At 49.7% G+C, this 14,120-nt stretch overlaps 1 protein-coding gene across 1 annotated transcript in view; it reads right to left on the bottom strand.

Moving 5' to 3' along the window:
* Window positions 1-2,366, bottom strand: part of hsf4 (heat shock transcription factor 4) — a gene marked incomplete at both ends in the record, with an annotated part of 44,828 nt that extends 42,462 nt beyond the window's left edge. Inside the window, one exon of the mRNA XM_079251719.1 lies at window positions 2,241-2,366. Within this exon, the coding sequence (XP_079107845.1) occupies window positions 2,241-2,366 (126 nt within the window). The remainder of the gene's footprint in view (window positions 1-2,240) is intronic.
* Between the last annotated feature and the right edge of the window lie 11,754 nt (window positions 2,367-14,120).

The following is a 14,120-nucleotide window of genomic DNA, read 5'->3' as shown; positions in this document are numbered from 1 at the left end:
ATCATTAACGTTAACCTGTGATCCAATGTTGGAGCGACAGTGGGTGTTTTAATTAATAATTTGCTGTGTCCTTAGACAAGCGGACGATCTCGGGGCAGGCAGGGAATACCGTAATATGAAAATGATATTTGTCTAATAACAGATAACCGTCAGTCTCAAAATACGCTTACTGGAAGTTCTCGTCAGAGGGAACAAATCACTTCTCAAAGATCGATCAGGTGACCACGACTTCTTAAAATATAACACACTCTATTAAAAAACCACACCGGTTAAAATCATCAAGGACAAATGAAATTAATAATGTAAACCAGAAATAGTGTCAGCAAGCATCAAATACTGAATTAGCCAAGATGAGAGAGAGAGAGAGAGAGAGAGAGAGAGAGAGAGAGAGAGAGAGAGAGAGAGAGAGAGAGAGAGAGGGAGAGAGTATGGAAGCTCGAGCCGAGCCAACAACAAAAATCTAAAATAAAATTATTAAGGGTAAAGTTATGTAAGCAGCTTACATAACTTACACAACTAGGAAGGTTGGAAAGATGGCAAGTCTAATGAAGTTAACTAAATATGTCAGGGTAGACTATCAGGCGGATACCGGGGGAATGGATTCAAAAAGGGCAGCTTCTGCTAAGACACCAGCTGGATCGGAGGCAATGGAATAATGGGTCGGCCTTACTTCAGCACCTTGGTGGTCGAGAACCCGAACCTTGGGTCCCGTGGGCAAGGATTCAGTGGTCGTCCTGACACTTGTCCAAAGGGGACCTCCACAGAAGTCAGGAGCTCGCCTGGAACCGCCTGGTTCGACGTCTGAAGCTGGACCAACTATGATTAGAATCCACGGGTCACGGGAGTCGGCAAAGTCCTGGGATCAGCTGGAGCAGTAACGTTCGGGTCGTCCGTACGTTACTGGTCACAGTCTTTGTGGGCCGGGAGAGCAGCTACGATGGTGTGTCAGAAGCAAAAAAATTGTTCAGCCAGAATTGGATGAGTTTTCTGGTGTTAAGCAGTCGAGCGAGCTTACTTAATTAATAAAAATGAACATGACGCCAGACGGACAAAAACACGACTAAAGCACACATCAAACGAAAACGAACAGAAGAACAAAACAAGACGAAAAAACAAGAGCAGAAAAAAAAGAGAAGAGCAGAAAAACAAGAGCGGAAAAACGAAAAAGAAGAGAAAAAAAACTAAGAAGAAGAGAGCGAGTTCCGGGAAGACCTGCAGTTAAATTTGCCGGCGCTCTGGGGCAGACTCTGATTATCCAATCAGAGCGCAGGGGTCAGGACATGGGGTCTGAAGGTTTGGTCAAAATACTAAGTTCTTGGGGAATTAAACTTAACATTTTTCCAACCTCAAAACGTGTTTATAAAATCCATTTATAGATGAGAAGAAGTATGAATGATCCTTATAAACATGAACCTTAAAACAGTTTTGCTGCTGTTAAAAGGGGAAAAGGTTTGTTAACAGGTACAAGACATTTCATCAAGACATTTCAATACACTTCATCGATGATTTTCACTTTCCACAAACCTGGTGGGTCAAGAAATCAAACAAGTTCTTACTTTGAGTCAGAGTCGTTAATAACAACAGCATATAATGTTAATCACAGTGTATTTAATCAGCCTGAAATGCATATCTCAACCTGTTCGAGGGTGTCTGCTAGATGGCGCCGTTGCTTCATCCAAGGAATCACAGAAATGAACTAACTTGATAACTTCTGTTGATTTCACATCTGAAAAATGGTATTAATTTAGAAAGGAAGAAGAGTCCATTCATCCAGGTGTGCTGAGGATACATCCAGGATTTTATACAGTTTAGAATTCAGAGCTTAAAGGTTCTGCTCTGGAATCTGGTCTTTGTGTGCTGTGGATACAAAGGGACCTCCTGGGGTGATGGACAACATGCTCTTAATAGGTTCCAACTTCAAAAGGGTGCCACAGTCTGTCTGTGTAGACATTTCCTACCAGGAACAAGATAAAACCAGCAGGGTTCCTGGTTTAGAGTGGAGTTCTGTCTACCTGGATTAAGATGGATCTGATTTTTAGGGCTTTCATTGAGCTCTGTTTTGGAGATGTGTGGATGGACCTCCTCGGATAAGAACTTCCTGAGTTCTTATCTGACTCGGGGATTAATTCGGCCATGGGAGGTTGCTACAGATGGTAACATGATGTAATGTCTTGGGACGGTAACATGATGTAATGTGTTTGGGATGGTAACATGGTGAAAAGATGGTAAAGTGGCCTTACTGTGCTCCAGCAGATCAGATGATTGGTGTCTGGATCCTCCACCAGTGTCCACAGCTTGGTAAGGAAGGCCGGAACATTACTAGCATAGCTTCCATCCACACCCACGGCTCCTGGAGATTCTTGCATGCTGATCTTTGGAAACCAACTCTGTGTAACTGTATGTGGTCCCAGATTAGTCCATGATCAGTTAAATCCACATCTGTTTATCTGTCACTCATAATCCCAAGTCTGTCTGAGTCTTTGTGATTCCATGTCAGGTGAAGCAGCTTGCTGGGCTCCGTGCTCCCTAAGGACCTTTTCTATCTTCTTCTAACCACAGCGGTCATCAAACTAAATGTCACCACAGAAGGTCCATGTCAGCATCCACCCTAGCTGTGGCCTCCCACTGACAATTGGCTGCCTGAAACAATACCAGGTCCACACAAAAGCCCCAGTGAAGGTGTGCTGCCCCATCAAAAGGCAGCTGGTCTGACTGAATAACACACAGCTCAGTGTGGAAAACCATGTCATTATTCACAACAGTCATGTTGTGTTGCAGCAGGTAACCTTAAGCAAAAGATAATGTTTTTATTCAGTTTGGATGGTAGCCAGTGTTTCTCATCCCAGATTCCACTGATCAGCTCAGATCTTTTACACATTAATCATCTAAATTTAACATACTGACTTTTTATCCATTTATGTCTTGTGAAGTGAAACTCATCAGAATGACTTCCCGTCTCACTACTCTTTAATGTCTCTTGTATCTGCAGCAGTTTTCACATGAACGCAACAACTGTATGTTAAGTCTCTTGTTAAATTTAGCAAATTCCACCTCTTTTATGTGATTGCTGAGCTGATGACCACCTTTGTCTGAGTGAGTTATCCACATAACGGACAGAGATCCCGAGTTGGTTTTATCCTGATCCCTGGTTCAGGACTGACCTTGAAGAGCATTGCGTACCTGAACATGTAATAAAGTAAACATGGCTGATGTCACCATTTGATTGGTTCTCTGATTGTGATTATTACCTTGCGGTTCCACTTCTGCTTCTCAGCTATATTTCTCAGCTATATTCTGGTTTCAGCCTTCCCTTTTCAGATCCTCTGCAGCTGGAACCTGAATGTGTTAACCCTGTTTTTCTACCTTTTAGGTCACACTTGTGATTATTTTTGGGTTTAAATGTGGACTTTCTCTGGACCAGGATCTGGAGCTCCCTTTTTCCTGGGAGGATATATAAACAAAGGGTGTTTCTCAATTCATGGTCTGCACACTTTCAAGTGCGCAGACTGCGTAGGCAACGAAGTGTTCTACGTGGTCTGCACACACCAAAGTGCGCTTACTGCCAGTAAAATGAGACAACCTATCTAGTGGACAAGAATTACCCATAGTGCTCCAGTCCTTCGTTGCCTGGCAACTACATATGACAAGTTCATCTAACTACTGATCCAATTCTTCCACAAAAAGACACAAAAATATTTTTTAAATGACAGAAAATGGTGCCAGTAATTAAACTTTGATTTATTTTCATTTTCCTTTGTGTGTAAATGAGCAACATGAAGCGGTTTAGACGAGCTCTCCTCTGGCTGACAGCTCATCCTGTCAAGCTGACGTTAACTTCAGTGGAAAATAATCCTTCTTAGACACATATACAGTCGTCCTCATATGTATTCATACCCTCCCATTAAAGAAGGAGAAAACAGCTGCCTGGGAAATAAGATGAAATTGACAATAGTAATAATAAATGAAAGTGTTATAAAAACCATGACATTATTTTCTAATTCTGGTTCAATAGAAATATTTTTTAAAAACCAAACCTCGTCTCGTCTTCATGCCGTTTATCCGGGGTCGGGTTGCGGGGGCAGCAGCCTTAGCAGGGAAGCCCAGACTTCCCTCTCCCCAGCCACATTTACCAGCTCTGTGGGGGGGATCCCGAGGCGTTCCCAGGCCAGCCGAGAGATATAATCCCTCCAGCGTGTCCTGGGTCTTCCCCGGGGTCTCCTCCCAGAGGGACGTGCCTGGAACACCTCAGCAGGGAGGTCCAGGAGGCATCCTGACCAGATGCCCGAGCCACCTCAACTGGTTCCTCTCGATGCGGAGGAGCAGCGGCTCTACTCTGATCTCCTCCCGGATGACCGAGCTCCTCACCCTATCTCTAAGGGAGAGCCCGGCCACCCTGCGGAGGAAACTCATTTCAGCCGCCTGTATACGAGATCTCCTTCTTTCGGTCACGACCCACAGCTCATGACCATAGGTGAGGGTAGGAACGTAGATCGACTGGTAAATCGAGAGCTTCGCCTTCTGGCTCAGCTCCTTCTTCACCACGACAGACCGGCGCAGAGTCCGCATTCGTGAACAAGACCCCGAGATATTTAAACTCCTCCACTTGAGGCAGGACCTCACTCCCGACCCGGAGAGGGCAATCCACCCTATTCCGGCTGAGGACCATGGTCTCAGATTTGGAGGTGCTGAATCTCATCCCAGCCGCTTCACACTCGGCTGTGAATTGCTCAAGTGAGAGCTGGAGATCACGACCAGATGAAGCCAACAGGACCACGTCATCTGCAAAAATCAGGGACCCAATCCTGAGGCCACCAAGCTGGATCCCCTCAACACCTTGGCTGCGCCTAGAAATTCTGTCCATATTAGTGATGAGCAGAATTGGCGATAAAGGGCAGCCTTGGCGGAGTCCAACCCTCACTGGAAACAACACCTGTTGTACAGGGACCCGGCAGCTCGTACAAGGGGGTCCGGTACCCCATACCCCCCACAGGAGTCCCCAGGGGACACGATCGAACGCCTTCTCCAGGTCCACAAAGCACATGTAGACTGGTTGGGCAAACTCCCATGCCCCCTCCAGGACCCCAAAGAGTGTATAGAGTTGGTCCACTGTTCCGCAACCAGGACGAAAACCACACTGCTCCTCCTCAATCCGAGATTCAACTATCCGGCAGACCCTCCTCTCCAGGATCCCTGAATAGACCTTACCAGGGAGGCTGAGGAGTGTGATTCCCCTGTAATTGGAACACACCCTCTGGTCCCCCTTCTTGAAAAGGGGAACCACCACCACAGTCTGCCAATCCAGAGGCACTGCCCCCGATGTTCACGCGATGCTGCAGAGGCGTGTCAGCCAGGACAGCCCCACAGCATCCAGAGCCTTAAGGAACTCCGGGCGAATTTCATCCATCCCCGGGGCCTTGCCACCAAGGACTTTTTGACCACCTCAGTGACTTCAGCCCCAGAGATAGGAGAGTCCACTCCTGAGTCCACCAGCTCTGCTTCCTCATCGGAAGATTTGTTGGTAGGATTGAGGACATTTTCGAAGTATTCCCTCCACCGACCCACAACGTCCCGAGTTGAGGTCAGCAGCTCCCCATCTCCACTGTACACAGTGTTAATGGAGCACTGCTTCCCCCTCCTGAGCCGCCGGATGGTGGACCAGAATTGCCTCAAAGTCGTCTGAAAGACTTTTTCCATGGCCTCACTGAACTCCTCCCACGCCCGAGTTTTTGCCTTGGCGACAGCCGATGCCACATGCTGCTTAGCCTGTCGGTACCCATCTGCTGCCTCCAGAGTCCCACAGGCCAAAAAAGCCCGATAGGACTCCTTCTTCAGCTTGATGGCATCCCTCACTGCTGGTGTCCACCAATGAGTTCTGGGATTACCGCCACGACAGGCACCAACGACCTTACAGCCACAGCTCCGGCTGGCCGCCCCACCAATAGAGGCACGGAACACAGCCCATTCGGACTCAATGTCCCCCGTCTCACTCGGGACATGGTTGAAGCTCTGCTGAAGGTGGGAGTTGAAGCTCGCTCTGACAAGGGACTCAGCCAGACGTTCCCGGCAGACCCTCACAACACGTTTGGGCCTGCCAGATCTGACCGGCTTCCTCCTCCACCATCTGAGCCAACTCACCACCAGGTGGTGATCAGTTGACAGCTCCGCCCCCCTCTTCACCCGAGTGTCCAAGGCATGTGGCCGTAGGTCCGACGATACGACTACAAAATCAATCATTGAATTGCATCCCAGGGAATCCTGATGCCAGGTGTACATATGGACACTCTTATGTTGGAACATGGTGTTCGTTATGGACAATCCATGACTGACACAGAAGTCCAATAACAAAACACCATTTGGGGTCAGAGGGGGGGGGACCATGCCTCCCAATCACTCCCCTCCAGGTCTCACTGTCATTGCCCACGTGAGCATTGAAGTCCCCCAGCAGAACAATGGAGTCCCCAGAAGGAGCACCCTCCAGCACTCCCTCCAAGGACTCCAGAAAGGGTGGGTACTCTGAACTGCTGTTCGGCGCATAAGCACAGACAACAGTCAGGACCCGTCCCCCCACCTGGAGGCGGAGGGAAACTACCCTTTCATCCACCGGGGTAAACCCCAATGTGCAGGCACCAAGGCAGGGGCCGATGAGAATGCCCACACCTTCTCGGCGCCTCTCACCATGAGCAACTCCAGAGTGGAAGAAGGTCCAGCCCCTCTCGAGGGTACTGGTTCCAGAGCCCAAGCCATGCGTTGAGGTGAGTCCAACTATATCTAGTCTGAACCGCTCGACCTCACACACAAGCTCATGCTTGTCCACCCAGCTCACATTGCCACCAACCCCTACAGCTTCTCCCGCAGATGGTGAGCCCATGCGAGGCCTTTGCCCCACAGGCAAAGGCCCGGCCACCAGACGCTCTCTCTTGTACCCCACCCCCAGGCCTGGCTCCAGAAGGGGTCCCGGTGACCCGCATCCGGGCAAGGGAACATTTATGCCCACGTTTTTCATCATCATAGAGGTCAATGTTGGTTAAACTGATTGGTTAAATGGGATTTATTAGTTCTCATCTCAGTACTTAGTATCAGATAGTACTCGATGTAAGTACTTGCACTCTTTTGTGGTATTAGAGCAGGTTTGCTTTAAGAAACATCAGTAAAAGCTCAATCATAATTTTATTTTTCCTCGCTGGATTTACAGGGTCAGAGGATCAGACTGGGACCAGAAGCAGAAACAGAGCCTGGCTGACTTCACCCTCATCCTTTCAGTAACTAAACACCAAGTACGAATATTAGCTCCCAATAATTTACATGCCAGTATTTTTTATGGAATTAATGTCAACAGGAATATTCACATCAGCATCAAAATTCCATTCAGCAATTTTGCAAGTTTTATTTTTAGAACTGAAATGGATTTTTCTTAATATTCACATCCAACAGATAAACAACAGGCTGATCTGACAACAGAAGCCACGTTGACAGCCTCACCCGAGCCAGTTGCGAACTATGCTAATGTCACTTTGGCGCTGCCATGGCAACCATGGCCAAGTTTCTCATCGTCTTTTTGTGCTGTGCTCCTTCAAGCTAGCAGCCAGCTCTCCCACAGGTGTCCTAAAGTCTGTCTGAAACAGCTGTGGTCCATCTTCAGGCACCTGACCACCTAACGTAGTTCTTGACTGTAAGGATGAGAGTGGAGTAGTGATGGTGTCAGGGATGGACTCAGGACTGAATCGTGAATATGTTTCTGGTGTAGAAGGACTAATGGCTGTGTAAACCCTCGTTGCTTTGTAGGAATGATTATGGCAGACTTCGGTACACCTTGGAGGGAGCATCGACGATTTGCATTGATGACCTTAAAGAACTTTGGTTTGGGGAAGAAAACGATGGAGCACAGAATTTATGAGGAGCTTCGCTACACCTACACTTGAACAGAACATTGGTACGTCATCAGCATGGGTTGGCTCATGTTTTATTTATTTATTTGTTCATATGAGCGAACTGTCCTTATTGGACAGAGCCCAGTGGACTATTCTGGTCAGACAGAGATCAGACTATGTCAAGCAGGACTGTCCTAATTGGACCAAGATTGGACTGAGTCTAGCAGATAGGGCCTAGTTTAGTGGACTATGGTGATCAAGTGAAGGCTGGACCAAGTCTAACCAACTACTGTAGTTAGAGTGAGTCCAGCAGACAATGATGGTTGGACTGAGTATCATGGAATATCCCTGTTGGACTAATTCTAGCCTGTCCTGATCAGACCAAGATGGGATCAAGGCTAGGGAACTGTTGTGGTCGTACCGAAATCAGACCAAGTCTAACAAATAATGTTGATAGGATCAAGCCTAGAGGACTATCCTGATCAGACCAAGATCAGACTGAGTCTAGCAAACTATCTTGATAGGACCTAGTTTAGTGGACTATCCTGGTTGAACCAAGTCTAGCAGATTATCCTGTTGGGAAAGCATCCTAAGTCTGAGTTCTGTCTTTTCCAGGTAAAACCCTGAGTCCTCAGCTTTTGTTTCATAATGCAGCATCCAACATCATCTGTAAAGTTCTGTTTGGAACCCGCTACGAGCACCATGATGAGATGATCCAAGTGATTATTCAGTGCTTTACAGATATTAACAGGACAGTCAATGGACCATGGGCTATGGTGAGTCGAAGTAACATTTCTGAATGCAGAAAAATGTGGCACAAAAATGAAATCACATTGTATCAAAGATTCACAGCACAGTCTTATATTTGTAACATTAACAATATTCACCTGATCTGGACATCTTGAATACTCATTTTATCACATGGGTACCTGCAGGCTGGGTTTCTATATCTCAATCAATATCTATATCAAAAAATAAAAAAATGAGCAACTTCCCAAAAAACACTAGGGAAAAACAAAAAAGTCTAACTCAGGAGCAATGCAGGCAGCAGTCCTGGGCAGCCACACACCCAAGAGCTGTGCACCACTGACGACCATCTGGCAAAGACTGAGAGAGGCAACCCTCCTGAAGTACAGTAGGAAGCGATGATGGAATGCAGGTGTGCTGACACGCCTCGGACTGCTGCACAAGCCTAAAATAAATGGAGGAGGGGGAAAAAGGAAAAACAATTTACCACAGGAACAAATACACAAACCATAAAAAACAAAACCCTGACAGTTGGGGGAAGATGAAGAGAGCAAAGGCAAAACAGAGGACAAAGGGGTGTAAGCTGAAAAAGGAAGACTGTTGTGTGACTTTTAGAGAAGAGCTGAGACAGGTTCTAGATGGTCAAGAGTTGCTTGGATGACTGGACAAGTACAGCTGATGTGATCATGGAGACAGGTAGGGGAGTACTGGGTGTGTCCTCTGGAAGGAGACCTGGTGGGCAAATGATGAAGTTCAGAAATGTATACAGGAAAAAAGGTTAGTTAAGAAGAAATGGGACACTGAGAAGACTGAAGAGAGTGGACAGAAATACAGGAAGATACAACAAAAGGTGAAGACAGAGATAATAAAGGCCAAACAAAGTGCTTTTAATGACTTACGATGCGAGGTTCCGAGTCTCCGTGTCTCCAGACCGTGTCTCCAGACTGTGTCTCCAGACCGTGTCTCCGTGTCTCCAGACTGTGTGTCCGTGTCTCCAGACTGTGTCTCCAGACTGTGTGTCCGTGTCTCCAGACTGTGTCTCTGTGTCTCCAGACTGTGTCTCCAGACTGTGTCTCCGTGTCTCCAGACTGTGTCTCCAGACTGTGTCTCTGTGTCTCCAGACCGTGTCTCCGTGTCTCCAGACCGTGTCTCTGTGTCTCCAGACCGTGTCTCCGTGTCTCCAGACCGTGTCTCCGTGTCTCCAGACTGTGTCTCTGTGTCTCCAGACTGTGTCTCCAGACCGTGTCTTCAGACCGTGTCTCTGTGTCTCCAGACCGTGTCTCCGTGTCTCCAGACTGTGTCTCCGTGTCTCCAGACCGTGTCTCCGTGTCTCCAGACTGTGTCTCCAGACCGTGTCTTCAGACCGTGTCTCTGTGTCTCCAGACCGTGTCTCCGTGTCTCCAGACTGTGTCTCCGTGTCTCCAGACCGTGTCTCCGTGTCTCCAGACTGTGTCTCCAGACTGTGTCTCCGTGTCTCCACGCTGTGTCTCCAGACTGTCTCAGTGTCTCCAGACTGTGTCTCCGTGTCTCCAGACTATGTCTCCAGACTGTGTCCCCAGACTGTGTCTCCAGACTGTGTCTCCGTGTCTCCAGGCTGTGTCTCCAGACTGTGTCTCCAGACTGTGTCTCTAGACTGTGTCTCCGTGTCTCCAGGCTGTGTCTCCAGACTGTGTCTCCAGACTGTGTCTCCGTGTCTCCAGACTGTGTCTCCAGACTGTGTCTCCGTGTCTCCAGACCGTGTCTCCGTGTCTCCAGACTGTGTCTCCAGACCGTGTCTCCAGACTGTGTCTCCAGACTGTGTCTCCGTGTCTCCAGACTGTGTCTCCAGACTGTGTCTCCGTGTCTCCAGACCGTGTCTCCGTGTCTCCAGACTGTGTCTCCAGACTGTGTCTCTGTGTCTCCAGACTGTCTCCAGACTGTGTCTCCGTGTCTCCAGACTGTCTCAGTGTCTCCAGACTGTGTCTCCGTGTCTCCAGACTATGTCTCCAGACTGTGTCTCCAGACTGTGTCTCCGTGTCTCCAGGCTGTGTCTCCAGGCTGTGTCTCCAGACTGTGTCACTAGACTTTGTCTCCGTGTCTCCAGGCTGTGTCTCCAGACTGTGTCTCCAGACTGTGTCTCCGTGTCTCCAGACTGTGTCTCCGTGTCTCCAGACCGTGTCTCCGTGTCTCCAGACTGTGTCTCCAGACTGTGTCTCTGTGTCTCCAGACTGTGTCTCCGTGTCTCCAGACCGTGTCTCCGTGTCTCCAGACTGTCTCAGTGTCTGCAGACTGTGTCTCCGTGTCTCCAGACTATGTCTCCAGACTGTGTCCCCAGACTGTGTCTCCAGACTGTGTCTCCAGACTGTGTCTCCGTGTCTCCAGGCTGTGTCTCCAGGCTGTGTCTCCAGACTGTGTCTCTAGACTGTGTCTCCGTGTCTCCAGGCTGTGTCTCCAGGCTGTGTCTCCAGACTGTATCTCCAGACTGTGTCTCCGTGTCTCCAGACTGTGTCTCCAGGCTGTGTCTCCAGACTTTGTCTCCAGACTGTGTTTCCATGCTGTGTCTCCAGACTGTGTCTCCAGACTGTGTCTCCGTGTCTCCAGACTGTGTCTCCAGACTGTGTCTCCGTGTCTCCAGACTGTGTCTCCATGCTGTGTCTCCAGACCGTGTCTCCAGACTGTGTCTCCGTGTCTCCAGACTGTGTCTCCAGGCTGTGTCTCCAGGCTGTGTCTCAGGACTGTGTCTCCGTGTCTCCAGACTGTGTCTCCAGGCTGTGTCTCTAGACTGTGTCCCCAGACTGTGTCTCCAGACTGTGTGTCCATGTCTCCAGACTGTGTCTCCAGACAGTGTCTCCGTGTCTCCAGACTGTGTCTCCAGGCTGTGTCTCTAGACTGTGTCTCCAGGCTGTGTCTCCAGACTTTGTCTCCAGACTGTGTTTCCATGCTGTGTCTCCAGACTGTGTCTCCAGACTGTGTCTCCGTGTCTCCAGACTGTGTCTCCAGGCCGTGTCTCTAGACTGTGTCTCTAGACTGTGTCTCCAGGCTGTGTCTCTAGACTGTGTCCCCAGACTGTGTCTCCAGACTGTGTGTCCATGTCTCCAGACTGTGTCTCCAGACAGTGTCTCCGTGTCTCCAGACTGTGTCTCCAGGCTGTGTCTCTAGACTGTGTCTCCAGGCTGTGTCTCCAGACTTTGTCTCCAGACTGTGTTTCCATGCTGTGTCTCCAGACTGTGTCTCCAGACTGTGTCTCCGTGTCTCCAGACTGTGTCTCCAGGCCGTGTCTCCAGACTGTGTCTCCATGCTGTGTCTCCAGACTGTGTATCCATGTCTCAAGACTGTGTCTCTAGACTGTGTCTCCGTGTCTCCAGACTGTGTCTCCGTGTCTCCAGGCTGTGTCTCTAGACTGTGTCTCCAGGCTGTGTCTCCAGACTTTGTCTCCAGACTGTGTTTCCATGCTGTGTCTCCAGACTGTGTCTCCGTGTCTCCAGACTGTGTCTCCAGGCCGTGTCTCCAGACTGTGTCTCCAGACTGTGTCTCTAGACTGTGTCGCCGTGTCTCCAGAACGTGTCTCCAGAACGTGTCTCCAGACTGTGTTTCTAGACTGTGTCTCCAGACTGTGTCTCCAGACTGTGTCTCCGTGTCTCCAGGCTGTGTCTCCAGGCTGTGTCTCCAGACTGTGTCTCTAGACTGTGTCTCCGTGTCTCCAGGCTGTGTCTCCAGGCTGTGTCTCCAGACTGTTTCTCCAGACTGTGTCTCCGTGTCTCCAGACTGTGTCTCCAGGCTGTGTCTCCAGACTTTGTCTCCAGACTGTGTTTCCATGCTGTGTCTCCAGACTGTGTCTCCAGACTGTGTCTCCGTGTCTCCAGACTGTGTCTCCAGACTGTGTCTCCGTGTCTCCAGACTATGTCTCCAGACTGTGTCCCCAGACTGTGTCTCCAGACTGTGTCTCCAGACTGTGTCTCCGTGTCTCCAGGCTGTGTCTCCAGGCTGTGTCTCCAGACTGTATCTCTAGACTGTGTCTCCGTGTCTCCAGGCTGTGTCTCCAGGCTGTGTCTCCAGACTGTGTCTCCAGACTGTGTCTCCGTGTCTCCAGACTGTGTCTCCAGGCTGTGTCTCCAGACTTTGTCTCCAGACTGTGTTTCCATGCTGTGTCTCCAGACTGTGTCTCCGTGTCTCCAGACTGTGTCTCCAGACTGTGTCTCCGTGTCTCCAGACTGTGTATCCAGACTGTGTCTCCATGCTGTGTCTCCAGACCGTGTCTCCAGACTGTGTCTCCGTGTCTCCAGACTGTGTCTCCAGGCTGTGTCTCCAGGCTGTGTCTCCAGACTGTGTCTCCGTGTCTCCAGACTGTGTCTCCAGGCTGTGTCTCTAGACTGTGTCCCCAGACTGTGTCTCCAGACTGTGTCTCCGTGTCTCCAGACTGTGTCTCCAGGGTGTGTCTCCAGACTGTGTCTCCGTGTCTCCAGACTGTGTCTCCAGGCTGTGTCTCCAGGCTGTGTCTCTAGACTGTGTCTCTAGACTGTGTCTCCGTGTCTCAATACTGTGTCTCTAGACTGTGTCTACGTGTCTCCAGACCGTGTCTCCAGACTGTGTCTCCGTGTCTCCAGACTGTGTCTCCAGGCCGTGTCTCCATGCTGTGTCTCCAGACTGTGTCTCCGTGTCTCCATGCTGTGTCTCTAGACTGTGTCTCTGTGTCTCCAGACCGTGTCTCCAGACTGTGTCTCCAGACTGTGTCTCCAAGCTGTACCTCCAGACTGTGTCTCCAAACTGTGTCTCCAGGCCGTGTCTCCAGACTGTGTCTCCGTGTCTCCAGACCGTGTCTCCAGACTGTGTCTCCGTGTCTCCAGACTGTGTCTCCAGACTGTGTCTCCGTGTCTCCAGACTGTGTCTCCAGGCCGTGTCTCCAGACTGTGTCTCCGTGTCTCCAGACCGTGTCTCCAGACCGTGTCTCTAGACTGTGTCGCCGTGTCTCCAGAACGTGTCTCAAGACTGTGTCTCCGTGTCTCCAGACCGTGTCTCCGTGTCTCCAGAACGTGTCTACATGTCTCCAGACTGTGTCTCTAGACTGTGTCTCCGTGTCTCCAGACTGTGTCTCTAGACTGTGTCTCCGTGTCTCCAGACCGTGTCTCCAGACTGTGTATCCATGTCTCCAGACCGTGTCTGTAGACTGTGTCGCCGTGTCTCCAGATCGTGTCTCGAGACCGTGTCTCCGTGTCTCCAGACTGTGTCTCTAGACTGTGTCACCGTGTCTCCAGGCTGTGTCTCCAGACTGTGTCTCCAGACTGTGTCTCTAGACTGTGTCTCCAGACTGTGTCTCTGTGTCTGCAGACTGTGTCTCCGTGTCTCCAGACTGTGTCTCTAGACTGTGTCTCCGTGTCTCCAGACCGTGTCTCCAGACTGTGTATCCATGTCTCCAGACCGTGTCTCCGTGTCTCCAGACTGTGTCTCCAGACTGTGTCTCTAGACTGTCTCCATGTCTCCAGACTGTGTCTCTGTGTCTCCAGACTGTGTCTCCGTGTCTCCAGACTG

This window comes from Telmatherina bonti, assembly GCF_933228915.1.
Source record: "Telmatherina bonti genome assembly, chromosome: 2".
NCBI classification, from domain to species: domain Eukaryota; kingdom Metazoa; phylum Chordata; class Actinopteri; order Atheriniformes; family Telmatherinidae; genus Telmatherina; species Telmatherina bonti.
The sequence above is the reverse complement of the archived record's forward strand: the minus strand, read 5'-3'. Positions and strand labels throughout refer to the sequence as shown.